We start from the raw sequence: 22,657 nt of genomic DNA on the forward strand, positions 1-22,657 counted from the left end.
CACAAATTTACCAGCTGTGGTCCTGCACTGACAGCAAGGCTAACAAACAGGGGAGCTGGGAATGTGCTTGTCCCATCTCTCCCTGCATCTGCCTCATGACCTAATTGTCCCAGCTTATCTCATGATTGGGCCAGCCCTGAGGGTGAACTGTGATGAAACCAGACAGTCTCTTATGAGCCGTAACTAACAAACGTTCCATTTTGCCCAAACCAGGAAACTACGGCTGCCAGCTTTGGAATAAGCTGGGATATTAAGCTAACTTCAAACTGTGCTTGGTCAAAACAGGAAACTCTGGTTGATCAGTGGCTTCGTGGTTTGACTGTTCCCACTGATAGCAGTAAAAATAGGAAGCCCTGTTGCATTCGTAGGGGTTGTTTGGACAGAGTCTGTGATCAGCATGCCAATCAGGACAGGCTTAAAAACTAAAGGGACCCCTGACCATTAGGTCCAGTCGTGGCCTACTCTTGGGATGAGGCGCTCATCTCGCCTCATTGGCCGAGGGAGCCGGTGTACACCTTCCGGGTCATGTGGCCAGCATGACTAAGCAGCTTCTTGCGAACAAGAGCAGCGCATGGAAACGCCGTTTACCTTCCCGCCAGAGCGGGACCTATTTATCTACTTGCACTTTGACGTGCTTTCTTATTGCTAGGTTGGCAGGAGCAGGGACCGAGCAACGGGAGCTCACCCTGTTGCAGGGATGCGAACTGCCGACCTTCTGATCGGCAGGTCCTAGGCTCTGTGGTTAACCCACAGTGCCACCCGCGTCCCAGGACAGGCTTAGGAAGCAATTATTATTATTATTATTATTATTATTATTATTATTACTTGCATCCTGGGTTGCCTCTGCCCATCTGGGTAGCTTCCAACAAAATAAAAACCATCAAAAATTTCCTTGTAAAAGGCTGCCTTCGGAAGTCTTCCATTTTGTAGAAATGGCCTTCAGTTTTAAAAAATTGCCCTCTTTAAGGAATCACGTGGTGTAAACATGTAAGTTGTCCTCTAGGTCCAAACACACACACAAACACAAACACAAACACACACACATAGTAGGAGCAAGCAGTTCTCTGAAGTGCTTATCTTGTGAACTTGCCATCTAAGTAGTTTACTCCTGACCAAAGTTCCTATTTCCCAAAAGGAGAGGAGGGGGAGCAGTGGAGGAAACGGATGGGTTTGAAGGCTCTTTCTGCCTCTCTCACCTGAAGAACAAGAGCAAAGGGATTTTGCAGGGCAGGAGGACAGAGGAGGAGGCAGCGAGGGCAGAGGGAGCAGTGGGCGGATTCACAGCCTCTCCCAGGGGGTCCAGATGCAAGCAAGGGGCTTCCTTCTTCTCCATGCAAGGGCCACCCATGTGTTCAGAGCAGTCCTTTGCAGATTAACTCTTAAGTTCCAAGGGATCTACTCTCAGGCCACTAATGTGCATACCATGCCAGCCTTAGGAAGGGAGGTGGGACAGGCAGGTGAAAGAAATTGCCAAAGGTGTTTGAAAATGGGTGGAGGCTCTTGGAAAGGGGTGCCCACTTGTGAATGAACTTTATTATTGTCACAGACCAGGATTAATAAAGCGTATAGATAAAATAGCAGTTAGGATTTTTTAAACCAATAATTGTTAGAGCAAATTAGGACATGGAAACGCATAGGATAAAACATCTAAATAAAATACAACATTAAACACGGATAATGGATGGATAAAAAAAGTGATAATTAAAACAGATAAGAACTAAAAACAAACAAAGACACACAGTTAAAACAAGTGTAAGAGCATAAGAACTAAAAGACTCGCAGTTAAAACAACTATAAGAGACTGCAGAGTAGAAGCCTCTTAAATAGAGGACACTCACAACATTAGAAACTGCTGTGCAAATATGGTTAAAACAGACAATTAAAACAATGTTCAACGCTAAATTTAGAAACAATGTACAACAATAAACTGTCCCAGGGAGTTGTCTCAGAGTCACCCATGGAACCATGTTTGGGGCTTTTCATGTCGGATTATTTTGAGTTGGGCGATGGTCTGCGCCTACAGAAATGTACACAGAATCTGGCGACCATCTAGGTCATCTTCTGATCTTTGCCTAACAGCAAAAGGTCAAATTTTTGCTTTTGCGGGAGGTCGGCTAACCTCACCAGTAGGGGATCCATGCTCTTATTACGTGCCTCTTCATAAAAGGGACATTTAAAGAATAAGTATTCTGTTTTGTTTTTTTTATAAATATTTTATTGCAAATTTTAAACAGAAAAAGAAATCACCAAACATATACACATACAATACTTTCACCAAAAAGAAACAGACAAAAGAAACATAAGTAAGCAAAAGCATATACATAGAATAAAAGAGGGGGGAAAATCACAGCCGTTAATACTTCATTTTTTCATAACTATTTGGACTTCCTCACATCTCCCTTTCCTGCGTTCTCCATAATAAAATTACAAACAGCAATTTATTGCCTTATTTCAGTTCTTATTTTATAGTTCTCATATATTATGCCTCGAACTTTAAATATTTTTATCAGATACTTAACTGCTTAGTTTAAGCATAACATTACTTCAAATTTCATCTTTATCATTAAATTCCACTTATTCTCATATATCTTTCAACTAAATTGCTGATGCCATGTTACTTCCTTTCGTGCATTTTCTTAGCATTCATACAGCTTATAATGTTTTTGTAAATAGTCTTTAAACTTTTTCCAGTCCTCTTCCACTGTCTCTTCTCCCAGATCTCGGATTCTGCCAGTCATTTCAGCCAGCTCCATGTAATCTATCAGTTGCATCTGCCATTCTTCCAGTGTGGGCAAATCTTGTGTCTTCCAATATTTTGCGATGAGTATTCTTGCTGCTGTTGTTGCATACAAAAATAAAGTTCTATCCTTCTTTAACACCTTCTGGCCAACAATGCCTAAGAGGAAGGCCTCTGGTTTCTTAGGGAAGGTATACCTAAATACCTTTTTTAACTCATTATAGATCATTTCCCAGAAGGCCTTCACTCTCGGACAAGTCCACCAGAGGTGAAAGAATGTTCCTTCAGTCTCCTTACATTTCCAACATTTATTATCATGCAAATGATATATTTTTGCAAGCTTGACTGGGGTCATGTACCACCTGTATATCATTTTCATAATATTTTCTTTCAAGGCATTACAAGCCGTGAACTTCACACCGGTGGTCCATAACCTTTCCCAGTCAGCAAACATAATGTTGTACCCAATGTCCTGCGCCCATTTTATCATGGCTGATTTAACCGTTTCATCTTGAGTATTCCATTTTAACAGCAAGTTGTACATTTTTGAAAGTACCTTAGTCTTAGGTTCTAACAATTCTGTTTCTAATTTCGATTTTTCCACCTGGAAACCTCTTTTTTTATCCAAATTAAAAGTCTCCCTAATCTGAGCATAATGTAACCAATCTCGCACTTTGTCCTTTAATTTCTCCAAACTCTGCAACCTCCAAGTATCTCCAATTTTTTCTATTATTTCCCAATATTTCGGCCATTCGGCCTCCATATTGAGTCTTTTCCGAGCCTTGGCTTCCATTGGTGACAACCACCTTGGGGTCTTGTTTTCTAATAAGTCTTTGTATTTTATCCAGACATTAAATATTGCTTTCCTGACAATATGATTCCTGAAAGCTTTGTGAACTTTTACCTTGTCGTACCACAAATAAGCATGCCATCCAAAAGCATTGTTAAACCCTTCCAGATCCAGGACATCAGTGTTCTCAAGAAGTAACCAATCTTTCAGCCAGCAGAAAGCTGCAGCTTCATAATACAGCCTTAAGTCTGACAGGGCAAACCCCTCTCTTTCCTTTGCATCAGTTAATATTTTAAATTTTATTCTGGGCTTTTTGCCCTGCCAGACAAACTTAGAAATGTCTCTCTGCCACCTTCCAAAACATTCCACCCTGTCCACAATCTGTAGGGTTTGAAACAAAAACAACATCTTTGGCAACACATTCATCTTTATAGCAGCAATTCGGCCCAACAAGGAAAGTTTCACTCTTGACCAAGTTTCCAAATCCTTTTTAATTTCTGACCAACATTTTTCATAATTGTCCTTAAATAAATTCAGATTTTTGGCAGTCATATTAACCCCTAGGTATTTCACCTTTTTAACGACATTTAGATCTGTCTCTTTCTGAAACCTTTCTGATTCCAAAGGTGTCAATTTCCCCCCCAAAACCTTGGTTTTTTGCTTGTTTAATTTAAATCCCGCCACCCGACCAAACTCATGAATCAATTCTAGAACTCTTTTCGTACTAGATTCTGGCTCCTGTAATGTCAAAACTAGGTCATCTGCAAAAGCTTTAAGTTTGTACTGTTTGGCTCCGACCTGAATCCCTTCAACCAACCGGTCCCCTCTAATCATATTCAAAAGCACCTCCAGGACCGAGATGAATAGCAAAGGGGAAATAGGGCAACCTTGTTGTGTTCCTTTTTCAATCTTAAACTCTTCTGTCACCACATTGTTAACTATCAATTTAGCTTTTTGTTCTGAATAAATTGCATCTATACCATTTTCAAACCCCCGTCCCACTCCCATCCCTTCAAGATTTTTCTTCATGAACTTCCATGAGATGTTGTCAAAGGCCTTCTCCGCATCTATAAAAATTAACACTGCTTTTGTATTGATGTTTGTTTGCAAAAGTTCCAAAATATCAATAATATTCCTAGTGTTATCAAACAAGTGTCTGCCTGGGAGAAAACCTGCCTGGTCTTTATGAATTACTTCATTTAACACTTTTTTAAGTCTACTTGCCAAAATATCTGCAAAAATTTTGTAATCCACATTCAGGAGCGAGATGGGACGGTAGTTCTTAAGTTGTGTCTTTTCAGTTTTCAATTTAGGTATCAGTGTGATGAAAGCTTCTTTCCACGATTCCGGTGCCTTCTTCCCCTCCATAATCTCATTACATACCTCCATTAATGGTTGTGTCAAATAGTCTTTCAATGTCCTATAATACTTGGAGGTAAGTCCATCTGGCCCTGGAGACTTGCCTGGTTGCATATTCTGAATGGCACCTTCAATTTCTTGTTGTGTTATTTTATAGTTCAAAATTGTCCTCTTTTCCTGAGATAGTTTTGGTAGTCCATTTCTTTTTAAAAATTGGTCTAGCTCAGTCTCTTTTTGCGGCCCTTGCGTATATAGTTGTTTAAAGTATCTCTGGAAGCACTTTCTGATTTCCTCGGGGTTCTGGATATTTCTCCCTTCAATCTCTAGGTTTGTGACCGTATTCAATTTTTGTCTCTTTTTCAACTGCCATGCTAGCAGTTTCCCACATTTATTTGCTGATTCAAATGTCCTTTGTTTCATTAACTTAATTTTCCACTCAACTTCTTGATTTATCAGTTTGACATATTGTGCTTGGTGAAATTTAATTTCTCTCAGAATCTCCTGTGACTTTGGTTTCAGTCTTAATTTTTTCTCACCTTCTCTTATTTTCTCCAAAATCTTGTCCTTTTTCTCATTCTGTGTTCTTTTCTTTATCATATTCTGTTGTATCAAAAAACCCCTCATTAAAGAATAAGTATTCTGGGCTTCCTATCTCTCCCAATGGACAGGTGCAAAGTCTCTGAGCATACGGGACCCTTCTAAAGGCTTCATCCAGGACCGGCGAGGGAAGAGCCGACCTTCTGGCGAGTGTAAAGGCCCTTCTTGCATGCCTAGATACGAGAAAGAAGAGATATGCTGCCGGTGCGGCTATATATCTCTCGATTTCTCCAATTCTATAGTCGGGGCACCATGCACAGTCTTCCTGTCTCTCAGTGTCTAATATTCTTTGCCTGAACGTAGCTTTTGCCTGGCCCAAGCCCAGACTTAGAAGGGCTGGAGGGGCAAAACCCAGTTTCTGGAGGGTGTTAAGGACTGCAGTCTGCAGCCCGACTGGAATTGGTCACAGAGGATCAATGGGGCTATCCCTCGGGGGAGCAGCTTCAATGTCAGCCACTTGTAGATTGCTATTAGGCAGATGCTAGTCTCCACTCTCATCATCCCCGTTTCCAATCTAACCCATGCGTTTGAGACACATCTGGGGACTTGGAGGAGAGCTCTAAGAAGTCTAGATTGAACTCTCTCAAGGGGGGAGAAAGCAGAGGAAGGTGGGCCCAAAAAGGAACCATAGAGGAGTTGTGCCAAAGTTTTGGCCTTCTATAATTTTAGAGCTGCGGGAATGAAGAAACCCCCTTGTGCTCTGAAGAATTTAAGGATACAATTAGCAGTTTTTTCCGCTAGGGGGTGCCTAATTGGGGCTTCTCCAGGGGCAGCAGAATGTCTTGGGCAGGAGAATCCCTGCAGGGGCTCTCAGACTCCCTTGGCTTCTTCTTCCCTCCCTCCCAGGAAGCTGCAACTTGCTCTGGATTCTGCACTCAGGAAGCTGAACCTGCAAACCTAGCTGAGACTGAACCTGCAAGCCTGGCCAGGATGGAAGGAGGAAGATGGACGGTTGACCTGGTCAGGCTCTCTCCCGCATCCCTCCCCACAACCTCTGAGCATTCCCTCCCAGGACCCTTGGAGAAATCTGGTGAGTTCCAGTTGAGAGGAGATGGGGACAGGGACAGATGGATGGTGGAGGGAGAAAGAGGAAAAGATGGAGAGGAGACAAATGGAAGGAAGTTCCTGACAGGAAGAAGGAAGGGGAGAGGCCTTCTCCGAAGCAGCTCTTTGTTTCTTGAATCCTTTTCCTAAAGTAGTGGGGGCAGATTTTCTTCCTCCAGGCTTTGAAATCTTAGGTGTTATTTCCACGGCAAGAATAATTGATGATAATGATGTTGCACACCAATCCTGAAAAGTGGGTGAAGGGGAATGGAAATGCTTCCCATAACTATTTATAATTAATAATTAATTGATTGCATGGAGCCCGGACAGCCCCGTGGTTTTCCACGGATCTGAGGGCAATGAAACAATCGTTGAGACGGCTAGAGCGCCGGTGGCGGATAACTCATTCCGAATCTGACCGGACACAGGTTAGAGCTCAACGTCGAGCCTACCAAGTGGCGATAGCGACGGCGAAGAAGAATTTCTTCACCGCCTCTATTGCATCTGCAGAAAACAGCAGCAGGAGACTTTTTCAGGTGGTTCACAATTTAGCGGAACCACCTGCAACATCGGGGCCCAGTACGGGCCACATGTTCTCCTGCAATGATTTTGCAAAGTTTTTTGCAGATAAAATCGCTCAGATTCGGGAAGAAGTAGACTCCACCGTGGGAGCAGGGCCGGGGCGGGAGAGTGCTAGAGTTCTGTCTAGTCAAGTTGAGTGGGATCAATTCCAATCTGTTACCTCCGAGGATGTGGACAGGCTGCTTGGACGAGTGAAACCAACCACCTGTCTCCTGGATCCTTGCCCATCCTGGCTTATAAAAGCTAGCCGGGAAGGACTGGGCGATGGGCTTCGTGGGGTGGTGAATGCTTCCCTCCGTGAGGGAGCCTTCCCAGACCCGCTGAAAGAGGCGGTTATTAAACCGCTTCTTAAAAAACCATCTTTAGATGCGGCCACGATGGCCAACTATCGCCCAGTCTCAAATCTTCCATTCCTGGGCAAGGTGATTGAGCGAGCGGTTGCCGAACAACTCCAGGCACGCCTGGAAGAGGCGGACCATTTGGATCCCTTCCAGTCGGGATTCAGGCCTCATCATGGGACTGAAACTGCCTTGGTCGCACTGGTTGATGATCTCCGGCGGGCTAGGGACAAAGGTGAGAGCTGTTTCCTAGTTCTGCTGGATCTCTCAGCGGCGTTTGATACAATCTACCATAGCATACTTCTGGACCGTCTTGAGGGGCTGGGAGCTGGGGGCACTGTTATACAGTGGTTCCGCTCCTTCCTCCTGGGCCGTGTTCAGAAAGTGGTGGGGGGGGATGAGTGTTCAGACCCCTGGGCTCTCACTTGTGGGGTGCCTCAGGGTTCTGTCCTCTCCCCCATGCTTTTCAACATTTACATGCGGCCGCTGGGAGAGATCATCAGGAGGTTTGGGCTGGGTGTTCATCAGTATGCGGATGATACCCAGCTCTACCTCTCTTTCAAATCAGAACCAGTGAAGGCGGTGAAGGTCCTGTGTGAGTGTCTGGAGGTGGTTGGAGGATGGATGGCGGCTAACAGATTGAGGTTGAATCCTGACAAGACAGAAGTACTGTTTTTGGGGGACAGGAGGCGGGCAGGTGTGGAGGATTCCCTGGTCCTGAATGGGGTAACTGTGCCCCTAAAGGACCAGGTGCGCAGCCTGGGAGTCATTTTGGACTCACAGCTGTCCATGTAGGCACAGGTTAAATCTGTGTCCAGGGCAGCTGTTTACCAGCTCCATCTGGTACGTAGGCTGAGACCCTATCTGCCTGCGGACTGTCTCGCCAGAGTGGTGCATGCTCTGGTTATCTCCCGCTTGGACTACTGCAATGCACTCTACGTGGGGCTACCTTTGAAGGTGACTCGGAAACTACAACTAATCCAGAATGCGGCAGCTAGACTGGTGACTGGGGGCGGCCGCCGAGACCATATAACACCGGTCTTGAAAGACCTGCATTGGCTCCCAGTACGTTTCTGAGCACAATTCAAAGTGTTGGTGCTGACCTTTAAAGCCCTAAACGGCCTCGGTCCAGTATACCTGAAGGAGCGTCTCCACCCCCATCATTCTGCCCGGACGCTGAGGTCCAGCGCCCAGGGCCTTCTGGCAGTTCCCTCATTGCAAGAAGCAAAGCTACAGGGAACCAGGCAGAGGGCCTTCTCGGTAGTGGCGCCCGCCCTGTGGAACGCCCTTCCAGCAGATGTCAAAGCGATAAACAACTACCTGACATTCAGGAGACATCTTAAGGCAGCCCTGTTTAGGGAAGTTTTTAACGTTGATATTTTATTGTATTTTTGTTTTCTGTGGAAGCCGCCCAGAGTGGCTGGGGAGGCCCAGCCAGATGGGCGGGGTATAAATAAATTATTATTATTATTATTATTATTATTATTATTATGCATTTAAATTGTTTCTGTTACTCTTATTTTTTATAGACAGGGTCAGAATGATACATTCCACCAGCACCAAAACACAAAAAATGCATGCACCTTCCCAGTCTGGTGGGGTTCAGGGACAAAGGACCAGTTATCATGATACACGATTCCTGTGGCTGGAGGCTCTACACTTAGGATTGGGCATATAAAGTCAAAGAGTGGATGGTATTATAAGCAAATTGTGTAAACTTGCCAATCTTACAGACTGGGGTTGTGTGTGAGAGGGAGGGAGGGAGAGAGTGGGATTATAATTTATAGCGCCCCTGTGTAATGGCTTAGTTCTCCTGCACAGACGCGAGACAACTCCAGTAGTAATTATCTCACGTTTATTCCTCAAACTCACAAATCACTGTGGAGCTCAGTCTTCAGCCTGTTCATCCCAGCTTGCAGTTGCCGAGTCCTCCAGCAAAGAAGCCCCCACTTTCGCTTTCTTTTCCCCTCTTCTCGCAGATTCTCTTGAGCCTACGATTTTTTGGACACGCTAGTTCCAGGGTCTCTGTGTCAGAGCTCAAACCGGAGATAACAGTCTGTGCCCCCCCCCGGCACACCCTCTTCCTGCTCTTTGTTCTTTGCTCCTGCTGCAGCTTGGCTGCTCCTCCCCTGCTTCACATTCCAACTGAATCACATCTCTTGCGTTCTCAGGCTCTGTCAGCGGAGGCACGAGAGGCTTGAGATTCACGGAGCTGACACCCTGTAATTTTGTCCGTTCCTAAGCTTCCATGGAGATACTGTGGTACAACCTAGGTGCAAATTTCAAAATAAGTACACAAAGCCAACAAAGAGACTCAGAGGTTTATAGTGGCACCAGCTTTCCTGGTCAAGAGTCCACTTTGTCAGACTGCAGCCCACACAAGCGTAGGCCATAATACATGTATCTGCCTTTAAGGGCTGCAAAAGATGAATAAACAGAAGCGTAGTTCATCTATGGAATCTATCCTACAGGAGACAGTGACGGCCAGCAACTTGGATAGCTTGAAGAAAAGGATAAGACTGACGTCTCTGCTCTGCCTTTGTGGTTCTAGGCAATAATGCTTCTTGATACTAGTTTCTGAAAAGCACAGGAATCATAGAATCATAGAATCATAGAGTTGGAAGAGACCACAAGGGCCATCGAGTCCAACCCCCTGCCAAGCAGGAAGGCAGAGAAGACTCTTGTGCTCCAGTCCTGCTTGCCGGTTTCCCACAGGCATCTGGTTGGCCTCTGTGAGAAGAGGATGCTGGACTAGGTGGGCCTTTGCCTGATCCAGCAGGCTCTTCTTAGGTTCCAATATATTGCTATATTTTTACAGTTACATGTAGCACTTAAGTTTTACTTATTTCACAAGGGAAATACCCTTACTTGAGCCTGAGATCATTTCCTCACTTGAAAAAGAAAAATACAGAGATGTGTCTAATTCCACCATAGATCTGTATTACAAAACGATGGTGCCTTATTAAGTTTGAATGGAGTGATCATGTGTTGCTCTTGCCACTATCTCATCAGCTTTCGTAAAATTTGGAACCTAGAGAGGACAGTGGAGAATGAAGGTGTTAAAATGAGAGAAGGTGCAGATTGGGATTGACATGCATTCAGTTCCCTTTTTGTCTTTCTTGAAAGTCTAACAGGATTCTTTTTCCTCCCAGACTCCCAAACAGGTGAGGAAGATGAAATTCAGAATTCTATGGAGCCACATGTGAATTTATGGGGGAAAATAAAGAAATTGAGGATACAACAAAAAAGTCACAAAGGAGAGAAACTATTTGAATGTACGGAATGTGGAAAGAGCTTCAGTCAAAATGATACACTTAGAAGACACCAACGAACTCACACAGGGGAGAAACCATTTGAATGTATTGAATGTGGAAAGAGCTTCTGTCAAAGTGGAGCACTTAGAAGACACCAACAAACTCATACAGGGGAGAAACTATTTGAATGTTTTGAGTGTGGAAAGAGCTTCAGTAAAAGTGTAGCACTTAGAATACACCAAAGAACTCACACAGGGGAGAAACCATTTGAATGTTTTGAGTGTGGAAAGAGCTTCAGTGAAAGTGGAGCACTTAGAATACACCAAAGAACTCACACAGGGGAGAAACCATTTGAATGTTTTGAGTGTGGAAAGAGCTTCAGTGTTAGTGGATCACTTAGAATACACCAAAGAATTCACACAGGGGAGAAACCATTTAAATGTATGGAGTGTGGTAAGAGCTTCTGTGATAGTGGAAGTCTTAGAATACACAAAAGAATTCACACAGGGGAGAAACCATTTGAATGTTTTGAGTGTGGAAAGAGCTTCAGTCGAAATGATACACTTAGAAAACACCAACGAACTCATACAGGGGAGAAACAATTTAAATGTATTGAATGTGGAAAGAGCTTCAGTGAAAGTGAAAAACTTAGAATACACCAAAGAATTCACACAGGGGAGAAACCATTTGAATGTTTTGAATGTAGAAAGAGCTTCAGTGAAAGTGGAAAACTTAGAAGACACCAACGAACTCACACAGGGGAGAAACCATTTGAATGTTTTGAATGTAGAAAGAGCTTCAGTGAAAGTGGAGCACTTAGAAAACACCAACGAACTCACACAGGGGAGAAACCATTTGAATGTTTTGAGTGTAGAAAGAGCTTCAGTGAAAGTGGATCACTTAGAATACACCAACGAACTCACGCAGGGGAGAAACCATTTAGATGTATTGAATGTGGAAAGAGTTTTAGCATAAGCGGAGCACTTAGAATGCACCAACGAACTCATACAGGGGAGAAACCATTGAAATGTGTTGAATGTGGAAAGAGCTTCAGTCAAAGTGGATCACTTAGAAGACATCAACGAACTCACATGGGGGAGAAACCATTTAAATGTGTTACATGTGGAAAGAGCTTCAGTGATAGTGGAAAACTTAGAGTACACCAACGAATTCACACGGGGGAGAAACCATTTAAATGTATTGAATGTGGAAAGAGCTTCAGTGAAAGTGGAGCACTTAGAAGACATCAACAAACTCACACAGAGGAAAAATCACAGATACTTTAATAAACCGTATAGGTGTTCTTTACCTTTCCTTCTATGCTTCCCTGCAATACTGATAAAATCAAACCACGCCAATGCTTTCAGCCCCAGAAGAGGAGCTCTCCTTGGTGTCAAGGGAGGGGTCCAAGGGTGTATCTGAAGCCCTGCCATTCCTTCTGTCCCTGGCCCCTTCCCCTCCTCTCTCTGCCATCCCAGGGCCACTCTTGACTCCACAGCAGGAGACTGGATCTGTCTGTGATGGTGAGATGTCCTGGGTGGTTGAAGGACCACTTCCTGCTTCCTGGAGCTCCATCCTGCCTTCTCATGCAAGGTGGAGTCATGAAGCAGGTGAAGGCTGAGCACACCTAAGGGTGGCGGGGTGGGTGGGATTATGCTTAACCTTTCCCTGTCTGCTCCTTTTCTGGATCCAAATCCCCACACAAAAAGGGGCAGTGTGAGGGCGCAATCAGTGTTATGGAGCTGCACTGAAAATCATTTCTTTGTGACTGTAAGAGGCCCTTCTCAAAAAAACAAGCATCAAGAGTATTTAAGCTATAGAATTTAAAACAAACAGATAATTACAAAAAAAAGAAAGCAGTCTGGTGCTACATTGCCTAGAAGTTATTTTAGCACACTGTACCTGCGGCTTCCTTTGAAAAGAGCTCAGAAACTTCAATGGCTCAAAGAGCTGCAGACACTTTGCTGACCAGGGCTGGCTATAGGCAGCATAGGACTCCCATATTAGAACAGCTCCGTCTGCCTAATTGTCTGTTTCTGGACACAATCAATGTGTCCACGAGAAGAGGAAGATAGATTTGAGGAAGGCCATCCTGCAGAGGCACTACAAGTCGAAGCACATCCAGTACCAGGAGTTCCAAGGGCAGCTGCACCAGGAGAAGGTCAAGGCGCTGAAAACGGACCTGTTGGGTAACCTGTAGCCCCTCCAGATGATGTGAAATTGCAACTCACGTCTTCTTTAGCCGTTGGCCACGCTGGCTGGGGCTCATGGGAGCTGGAGTCCAAGGATCTAGGTCCACAAATGCCAGGGACATTTCAAATCCCTCCTCAGTCGTGAAGCCGATTGGGCAACAAAGCTGGTCACCATCTTTATGCGAAACCTCCCTCGCAGGGTTGCTGTGTGCGTGAAAGCACTATATCTTGTGGTGGGCTTGATGAGGGAAGTGTGGAACATAAATGTAATTCATAGGTAAGAAGACAGGAAATAGTTCTGAATCTGACTGAAAATTAAGGATTCTTTGTCTCCAAGTTGCATATAGCAAGCACCTGTGTTGTTGAACTCTAGCTGAGGTTTCAGCATCTGGTTCCTCAGCACTCTGCACTTTCTCTCTGGAAACCTCTAGCTGTCAGGTGACAGGAACCAGCCAATGCCTCCCAGTTCAGAAACAGTCTGCCAAGAGCTGAGATTGGAAGTGGACAACCAAGGAAACTTAGGGGAGCATTTTCATTTCCATGCTTATGAATATTGATTTGAATCAATTCAACTGATGTGTTCAAAATAGTAGAGAAAATTTATGGTTGACACCACCTTGGCATAGTTTTGACAGGAATTCGGGGAACTAGGAATATTTTTAGTTCCATCAGGGTTGATGGATCAGCAAATAGCTAGAGAGGATTAAGGGGTGGGGGCGGGAATCAGGCCTTGTTTCTCATGTGACAGATAACCGATTCCACAGGTCTTAAATGTGACCATTTGCGACACAAGATCTACCCACCAGGGAAGAATGGCAGATGAAGGTGATGGACTATATGGAACTGGCGGAAATGACTGGCAGGATCCGAGACCAGGGAGAAGAGTCGGTGGAAGAAGATTGGAATAAATTTAAAGACTATTTACAGAAACATTGTAAAATTAATGAATGTTAGAAAGATATTGGAATGAACGTGTGTGGTTTTAGCAGAAATGTTATAAAGGATTAGGAAAAAATAGACTGTTAATTGGTGAAACGAGGGAAAGTAAAGTTATATCATATTAAGATAAATTACAGGGCAAAAATTGGAAAAGATGGAAAGGATTTGCTGAAATAGTTAACCGAACTAGAATACAAAAAAGGGACGTGTGAGGAGGTCAAGAAAACAAGCTAACGAATGATAAGTTATGGGAAGATTCGATGTGTTATTTTTTTAATGGACTTTTTTCTGTTTTTGTATTTTCTTTTTTTTCTTTTCCTATTATGATGAGTTGTTTTTGATGTTGTTTAATATGATGTTATTATTTTTTCTTTTTGTAACCTTTAAAACCTTAATAAATATTATTAAAAATATATAAATAAATGTGACCATTTGCTGCCTCCCAAAATTATGCTTAAGCCTTTCCCCTCCCCCCAAAAAACAACAACAACTCAAACATGGTAGCTGGTCTTGTCAAACGGGCCAATATAAGGTTCATTTGGCAAGTTTGTTGTTGTTTAGTCGTTTATTTGTGTCCGACTCTTCATGACCCCATGGACCAGAGCACGCCAGGCACTCCTGTCTTCTACTGCCTCCTGCAGCTTGGTCAAACTCATGTTTGTAGCTTTGAGGACACTGTCCAACCATCTCGTCCTCTGTCGTCCCCTTCTCCGTGTGCCCTCCATCTTTCCCAACATCAGGGGGGTCTTTTCCAGGGAGCCTTCTCTTCTCATGAGGTGGGCAAAGTATTGAAACCTCAGCTTCAGTATGTGTCTTTCCAGTGAGCACTCAGGGCTGATCTCCTTCAGAATGGATAGGTTTGATCTTCTTGCAGTCCATGGGACTCTCAAGAGTCTCCTCCAGCACCATAATTCTTTTTTTAAAAAAACAAATAATATTTATTAAAGTTTCAAAGAATTACAAAAATAAAAAGAAAACAGAAAAAAACAAAGTACAGAAAAATAAAAACAATTAAAAACAAATCAATCTTTACATGTCTTGTCTTTCATTTACTTGTTTCCCTGACCTCCTCACACCTCCCTTTTTTGTATTCTAGTTCAATTAGTTACTTCAGCAAATCCTTTCCATTTTTGCTTTTATCTTAATGATTTATCTTAATATATTGTAACTTTACATTCTCACCTATTCATGATCTGTTTTTTTAAAATGATATTTTATTAAGTTTTAAGAATAACAACAAACAGAAAAAGGAAAGAACACATACACAAAAATATAAAATTATAAAATACAAAAAATACAAAAGTTTAACTTAGAAAAGAAAGAAAAAAGAAAAAGAAAGAAAAAAGCACATTAAAAAACACCACAAAAATCCCTCTTTTTAATTCCTCATCTTTGATTCACTTATTTTCCTGACTTCCTCACGTCTCCCTTTTTTGTATCCCTTTTGAAAATTAGTTCAGCAAATTCATATCCAATTAATTTATCTATTATCAATCCAATCTTATTTTTTACCTTGTTGCTAGAACCCCTTCAGTTCATTTCAATGCCATTAACATTCAAAAATTTTACAATGTTTCTGTAAATAAATTTTAAATTTCCTCCAATCTTCTTCCACCAACTCTTCTCCCTGGTCTCGGATTCTGCCAGTCATTTCTGCCATTTCCATGTAGTCCATTACTTGCATCTGAATTTTACCTAATTCTATAACATTACTGCTAAAACCGCATAACTTCATTCCAGCATCCTTCTAACATTCCTTAATTTTACAATGTTTCTGTAGATAGTCTTTAAATTTCTTCCAATCTTCTTGTGCCGACTCTTCTCCCTGGTCTCGGATTCTGCCAGTCATTTCCGCCAGTTCCATGTACTCCGTGTCTTTGTATAAACAGCTGATCAGAAATAATAGTCTTTTGTCTATGCTAGAGGTGCTCAATTTGTCCCAGAGTCTTACACGTGAAATTGAATCGAAAGCAGCCTTTAGATCAATAAAGGCTGCATATAACACCCCACGGGATTTTTTGGCATATTTGTCAATTAAATAGGCTAGGGTGAAGCAGTGGTCTATGGTGGATCTGCCTTGCCTGAAACCCGCTTGCTCTTCCGCTAGAATAGCTTCAGTTTCCAGCCAGCTAGTTAGCTTGGTATAAAGATGTTTGGCATATAGTTTGCTGAGTATAGGCAGAAGGCTGATTGGTCTATAACTCGCCGGATCTGTCATGGGTCCTTTTTTGTAGATTGGGATAATTATTGCCTCAGTCCAACCATCTGGGAGTAAACCCGTTGAGTCGATCCAAGAAAATAAAGACGCCAGCAGGGGGGCCCACCAGCCAATGTTGGACTTCAGAAGTTCGGCAGGGATGTAATCATTCCCTGGGGCCTTGTTGTTCTTTAATTGTACGATTAAGTTCTCAACTTCCTTCGGAGTTACTGCTGGCCAATGAGGTAGGTCCTCCAGTTGAATGCATAGTTTGTAATGTTGGGCTTCCTGGTCATAGAACAAAGATTGAAAATGGCGCAACCACTCCATTGGTTCCACTGTACAGATGGAATTAGTTCCATGTACTCCATCACCTTCATCTGCCATTCTTCCCGGGTGGGTAGATCTTGTGTCTTCCAATACTTTCCGATAAGTATTCTTGCTGCTGCTGTAGCATACATTAAAAAATTTCTATCCTTCTTTAACACCAACTGGCCGACCATGCCCAGGAGAAAGGCCTCTGGTTTCTTCAGAAAGGTATATTTAAATACCTTTTTCATTTCATTATAGATCATCTCCCAGAAAGCCTTAATCCTTGGGCACGTCCACCAAAGGTGAAAGAATGTACCTTCAGTCTCTTTACATTTCCAACATTTATTGTCAGGCAAATGATATATTTTTGCGTGCCTAACTGGTGTCATGTACCACCTGTATATCATTTTCATAATATTCCCTCTTAAGGCATTAATAGAGCAACTATTACAGGTGGATTTGGAGAAACCACTGAGGTTGGAGACAGACGCATCAGACAGAGCCATCGGGGCTGTTCTTTTGCAGTCAGGATTGGGCAAGCAAGAATGGAAACCGTGTGCCTTTTTCTCGAGGAAGCTGAGCAAGTCGGAACAAAACTACACCGTGTACGACCGAGAACTGCTCGCAATCTGCGCTGCCTTTCGTCGGTGGCGCCATCTGCTGATAGGGCCCAGCGCAAGATCCAGGTTTGTACAGATCACAAGAACCTGGAATACTGGAGGACAGCACGAGTGCTCAACCAGAGACAGATTCGCTGGGCGCAAGAATTCTCCAAGTTTTCTTTTGAAATCCGGTATGTGCCAGGAGAGCAAAACGTGAGAGTAGACGCTCTTTCGCGAAAACTAGAGTACTTCGAAGGAGAGGGGCCGCCGGAGACACGACACGTCATACCTGAGGACCGATGGGTGTGTGGGGGAACTCTAGTGGGCACGAGGGAACTGGCAGGGCTCACTAGGAACGATGAATTCACCCGAACAAAAATCAGAGAACTCCAAAATGGGAGGGGAGCACCAGAGGGGTTTGAAGAGAAGGAAGGGGTGTTGTACTATAGGGGGGCGATGTACGTACCGGGGGAAGTTCTAAGAAGAAGGGTACTCAAACAACTACATGACACCCCCACAGCGGGACACTTTGGACAACACAAAACTATGATGTTGGTGACCAGACAATTCTGGTGGCCAAGGGTGAGGGAAGATGTACGAGAATATGTACGAGGGTGCGACTGCTGCCAAAGGGGAACACACGGTACCAGCGGGTTTACTGGAACCCTTACCCACACCAAACAAACCCTGGGAGGTGGTGTCTATTGATTTTATGACGGATTTGCCCAAATCAAGGGGAAAAACAGCAGTAATGGTAGTAGTCGACTTGCTAACCAAAATGTGCCATTTCATAGCCTGCTCACACGTGGTGACGGCAGAAGAAACGGCACGGTTGTTTGTAGAGCACATTTTTAGGTTGCATGGCGCCCCCTTGAGGGTTCTCTCTGACCGCGGAAAACAATTTACTTCCCGGTTCTGGAGGAAGCTCATGAGTCTGCTGTAAGTTGAGATGAGTTTATTGACAGTGAGACACCCAGAAACCAGTGGGCAAGCGGAAAGGGCAAACAGCATACTCCAGCAATACTTGCGCTGCTACGTAAGCGAGAGGCAGAATGATTGGGTAGAGAAACTAGCGTTAGCGGAATTTGCGTACAATAACGCTGAACATGTGTCCACGGGAATGAGTCCGTTTATGGCCAACTATGGGTGTCATCCCAGGGCATTTCCGGGTAGCGAGGAACAAAGCTGGAGTGTGCCCGCTGCTGAACAGTTTGTGGAAGAAATGGAAGCTCTACACCAACAACTTAAGATGAACCTAGAGAGGGCCAAGGCGAATTACAAGAAGCAAGCAGATAAGTACCGCAGGGAAGGAAAAACCATATGGGTGGGGGATCGAGTGTGGCTGTCCACTCAAGGGTTACCCTTTAAAGGAGGGTGCAAGAAGTTGCAGCCTAGATGGCTGGGGCCATTTGAAGTTACACAACAGATAAACCCCGTGGCATTCAAGCTCAGGTTGCCCGACAGTATGAAAATACATCCTGTGTTCCACAGATCCTTGCTCTCACCACACAGAGAGGGGCGGGAGTTTGTGGGGCGGGAAGTAGAAGTCATGCCACAACCACAGGTAGAAGAAAGGGAACACCAAAGCTCGGCCGCGGAAATAGTTGATTCAAGGTGGAGAGGTCGGCAAGTGGAGTACTTGGTGGCGTGGGAAGGAGAGCCCTTGTCGGAAAACATGTGGGTGCCAGTGGAAGCAGTTGGTGATGAGCATATGGTGGAAGTGTTCCACTGCCGGTTCCCGGATAAGCCCCAGCCCTTAGAGAGATTCTGGGAGGAACAATTTGGCACCACGGATGACGAGAGTTTTGAAGGGTTTTCAGAATCCGAGGAAGAATCGGACTGGGAGGGTCACCCCATGGGTGGGAACCTTGGCAGGTGGGAAGAGGTTTCCACACCCACAGAGGAGGAGGACAGCTCCTTCCGGGGTTTTCCTGTCTCACCGACCAGAGAAGAGGAAGAGATAGAGCCCACAGGTTGATCGGGGAGTGAAGGGGGCCCTGGGGGGGAGGTGGATGTCAGGGAACTGACATCAGAGACATGGGAGAAGGAGAGGGTCTCCGATTCTGCAGGTGAAGGTCCTAGCACAAGGGGGAGACTCAGCTTGGTGGAATGGGAAGGAAATACGCATAACACCAAGAGTCCAGGAGAGCAGTGGGAAGAGGAGGTGGAAGGGCTCCGGGATTCTTCCCTGGAAGTCAGTGAAGAGAGCCCAGGCACTCCGCTACCCACGCCTATCCTGCGCAGGAGACTCCCGCGCAATGAGAGGCGGAGACGATTGGGTGTCAAACAGCTTTTATGCTGGCAGAGGTTTAAGAAACGCCCACAGACAGATTCTGCCAGTGACTGAGGCAGCCACGCGGAGATGGGCTGTGCAGTCCGAAGGGTTTAACCAGGCAACCAAGCACCCAAACGGGGTCGGCTTACGCACGAGTAACTCCAAACCATTACATTATCATACCACAAATATGCATGCCACCCAAATACATTATTGAAACCTTCTAAATCCAAAATGTCTGAGTTTTCAAGAAGAAGCCATTCTTTCAGCCAGCAAAAAGCAGCTGATTCATAGTAAAGTTTAAGGTCTGGCAGGGCAAATCCACCTCTTTCTTTTGCATCAGTTAGTATTTTAAATTTTATTCTGGGCTTCTTGCCCTGCCAGACAAATCTAGAAATATCTCTTTGCCACTTCTTGAAACAGTCAATTTTATCCAAAATTTGCAGTGTTTGAAACAAAAACAACATTCTTGGCAATACATTCATTTTTATCACAGCAATACGGCCTAGCAATGAAAGCTTCAGATTTGACCATATTTCTAAATCCTTTTTCACTTCCGTCCAGCATTTTTCATAATTATCTTTGAATAAATTCACATTCTTGGCAGTCATATTAACCCCCAGGTATTTCACTTTCTTAACCAATGTTAAACCTGTCTCCTTCTGAAACCTCTCCCTCTCAGTCACTGTTATTCTCTAAAACCTTAGTTTTTAACTTACTCAACTTGAATCCTGCAACCTGACCAAATTCTTGAATCAGTTCCAATACTCTTTTAGTACTAGATTCTGGCTCCTGTAATGTCAATACTAGATCACCAGCAAATGCTTTCAATTTGTACTGTTTGCCTCTGACTTTTATACCTTTAACCAATTGGTCCCTTCTAATCATATTTAAGAGAACCTCCAGGTCCGATATAAAAAGCAATAGGGAAATTGGGCAACCTTGTCGCACTTTTTAATTTCGTGACTGCTGTCACCATCTGCAGTGATCATGGAGCCCAAGAAAGTAAAATCTCTCATTGCCTCCATTTCTTCCCCTTCTATTTGCCAGGAGGTGATGGGACCAGTGGCCATCATCTTCTGTTTTTTGATGTTGAGCTTCAGACCATATTTTGCGGTCTCCTCTTTCACCCTCATTAAGAGGTTAATTCCTCCTCGCTTTCTGCCATCAAGGTTGTGTCATCTGCATATCTGAGGTTGTTGATATTTCTTCCGGCAATCTTAATTCTGGCTTGGGATTCATCCACTCCAGCCTTTCGGATGTTGAATTCCGCATAGAAGTTAAATAAGCAGGGAGCAATATACAGCCTTGTTGTACTCTTTCCCAATTTTGAACCAATCAGTTGTTCCATGTCCAGTTCTAACTGTAGCTTCTTGTCCCACATATAAATTTCTTATGTTAAGGAAATTAGGGGGGGGCACATCTTTAAAGTTATTAAATGTTACAGATATTATGCCTGAATGTATCCTTTCAACTTGACAGCTCAGGGAAGTTACCATATTTTTTGCTCTATAAGACTCACTTTTTCCCTCCTAAAAAGTAAGGGGAAATGTGTGTGGGTCTTATGGAGTGAATGCAGGCTGCACAGCTATCACAGAAGCAAGAACAGCAAGAGGGATTGCTACTTTCACTGCGCAGCGATTCCTCTTGCTGTTCAGGCTTCTGAGATTCAGAATACTTTTTTTCTTGTTTTCCTCCTCCAAAAACTAGATGCGTCTTGTGGTCTGGTGCGTCCTATAGAGCGAAAAATACGGTACCTAGCTTTAAAAATAATATAAAATGAACACCTTTGCCAGTTTCCTCCATTCCAAAGCTATTTTTGCTTGAAAAAGGACTCCAGGAAGTGTCCAGGGGTGAGAATTGCTGAGCTGGGCCAAGGAAAGCCTAATCCTATCACCAAACGTGCCAAGGGGCCAGACATGCAAAGGAAGTTCTATTGTACTTTGGGTGATGGGACTTCAGAGGTGTTTGCCTATGCTAATCTTATGCCTGAGTCTTGCCTCATTTGTGGTGAGGCCCTCTCCGTCCTGAAGAAGGCCCACCTGCAGAGGCACCACAGGACAAAAGCACATCCAGTACGAAGAGTTCCAAGGGCAGCTGCGCCAGGAGAAGGTCAAGGCGCTGAAAACGGACCTGTTGGGTAACCTGTGGCCCCTCCAGATGATGTGAAATTGCAACTCACGTCTTCTTCAAATTGCAACTCATGTCTTCTTCAAATTGCAACTCACGTCCTCAAAATGGTTCAGCCTCCGCCACCTTTACTGCAGTCAACTGAAGGCAACCAACTAGGCCCTGGGCCCCCCGATCTTTCTCACTGCCAATGAAAACTAATAAATGAATAGGAAGAGAAGCTACCCATGTCACACTGACACAAACACCTTGCATATGAACTTTGTAAAATAATGAAAGTGTACTACCCCTCCCCCCTCTTGCTCTCCCCACCTCTCAATTCCCCAACCATACACTGTATACAACATTAAAGTCTGTCTGTCTGCGGTGTATAAATAATAAATTATTATTATTATTATTATTATTATTATGTAATGATCTTCGTCTGTTTCACTTCAGATAATTCAGTGGGGCCTCTTCTCAGTTCATTCTCTTCTGGGTCAGTGCCTTAATCCTTTGAAGATTTTGTATATCACAAAATAGTCATTGAGATGTCCCCAGATGTTGTTGTCAAGTTCCCATCAGCTTCAGCCAGCAGGGCAGACAGTCAAGGATGATAGAAACTCTAATCTGGACCCCACCACCTTGGCTCTGCTGCCCTATATCCTTCCCATTGAAAGAAATGTGAAAATTAATTTTGTACGCTATAGATTTATCCTGATCTGGTGCATGCAATGTCTTTTGTTTTGCAGCTGTGTGATTTGTGCTCATATTGTATTGTGGTGGCCATTGGCTATAAACAATAAAATTTATAGATACAGTCGATTGAACTGCAAAAATAAGTAATAAAATAATAAAATGATTTTTATATTTTTTTGGTCCTCCCTCCCAAATGGTGTGTGTGTTTTTGGTTATATTGGGGGTGGGGTGAGGAGTGGAGAAGTATGAAAGCAGGAGACCAGAGGCAGCGAAAGAAAAAGCAGGGAAATAGAAACCCTCCAAGTGCCACTATTTTCCAGGGATGTCCCTGATTTAGAGAAGCTGTCCTGGTTTCTGATTTGATCCCAGAATATTCCGCTTTTCCTTAGGGTCTCCCTATTTTCATTGAAGAAATGCTGGAGGGAATGGAGTTATCCGACCCCCGGGCCCTCTGAGAAGGCAATCCTGTATAGGGACGTTTGAAAATGTTTAATGTTTTATTATGTTTTTTATATATGTTGGAAACTTCCCAGAGTGGCTGGGGCAGTGTAATAAGATGTGCGGTGTATAAATAGGAAGATTATATTTATGAAAAGGGATGTTCCTATTTTCATCAGAGAAATGTTGGAGG

The 22,657-nt window shown here is 43.8% G+C and overlaps 2 protein-coding genes across 5 annotated transcripts in view; both read left to right on the forward strand.

Annotated features, from left to right (window-relative positions):
* The window catches only part of LOC309524632 (uncharacterized protein), a 100,995-nt gene that overhangs the window by 63,213 nt on the left and 15,125 nt on the right, over positions 1-22,657 (forward strand). The window lies entirely within an intron of this gene.
* On the forward strand, positions 6,361-22,200 carry LOC309524930 (uncharacterized protein). Of its 3 annotated transcripts, none has more exons than XM_082210174.1 (2): positions 6,361-6,513; positions 10,600-11,990. In XM_082210174.1, the coding sequence occupies exons 1-2, from the start codon at positions 6,414-6,416 to the stop codon at positions 11,985-11,987; spliced, it is 1,488 nt and encodes a 495-aa protein (XP_082066300.1). In that variant the 5' UTR covers positions 6,361-6,413; the 3' UTR covers positions 11,988-11,990. The 3 variants fall into 3 exon arrangements, 1 of the variants encoding a protein (XP_082066300.1); XR_014216033.1 differs by lacking the exon at positions 10,600-11,990 and adding an exon at positions 21,787-22,200 and having other exon boundaries at positions 6,387-6,513; XR_014216034.1 differs by lacking the exons at positions 6,361-6,513; positions 10,600-11,990 and adding exons at positions 12,339-13,170; positions 21,787-22,200.

This window comes from Podarcis vaucheri (genome assembly GCF_965113315.1).
Source record: "Podarcis vaucheri genome assembly, chromosome: 2".
NCBI lineage: Eukaryota > Metazoa > Chordata > Lepidosauria > Squamata > Lacertidae > Podarcis > Podarcis vaucheri.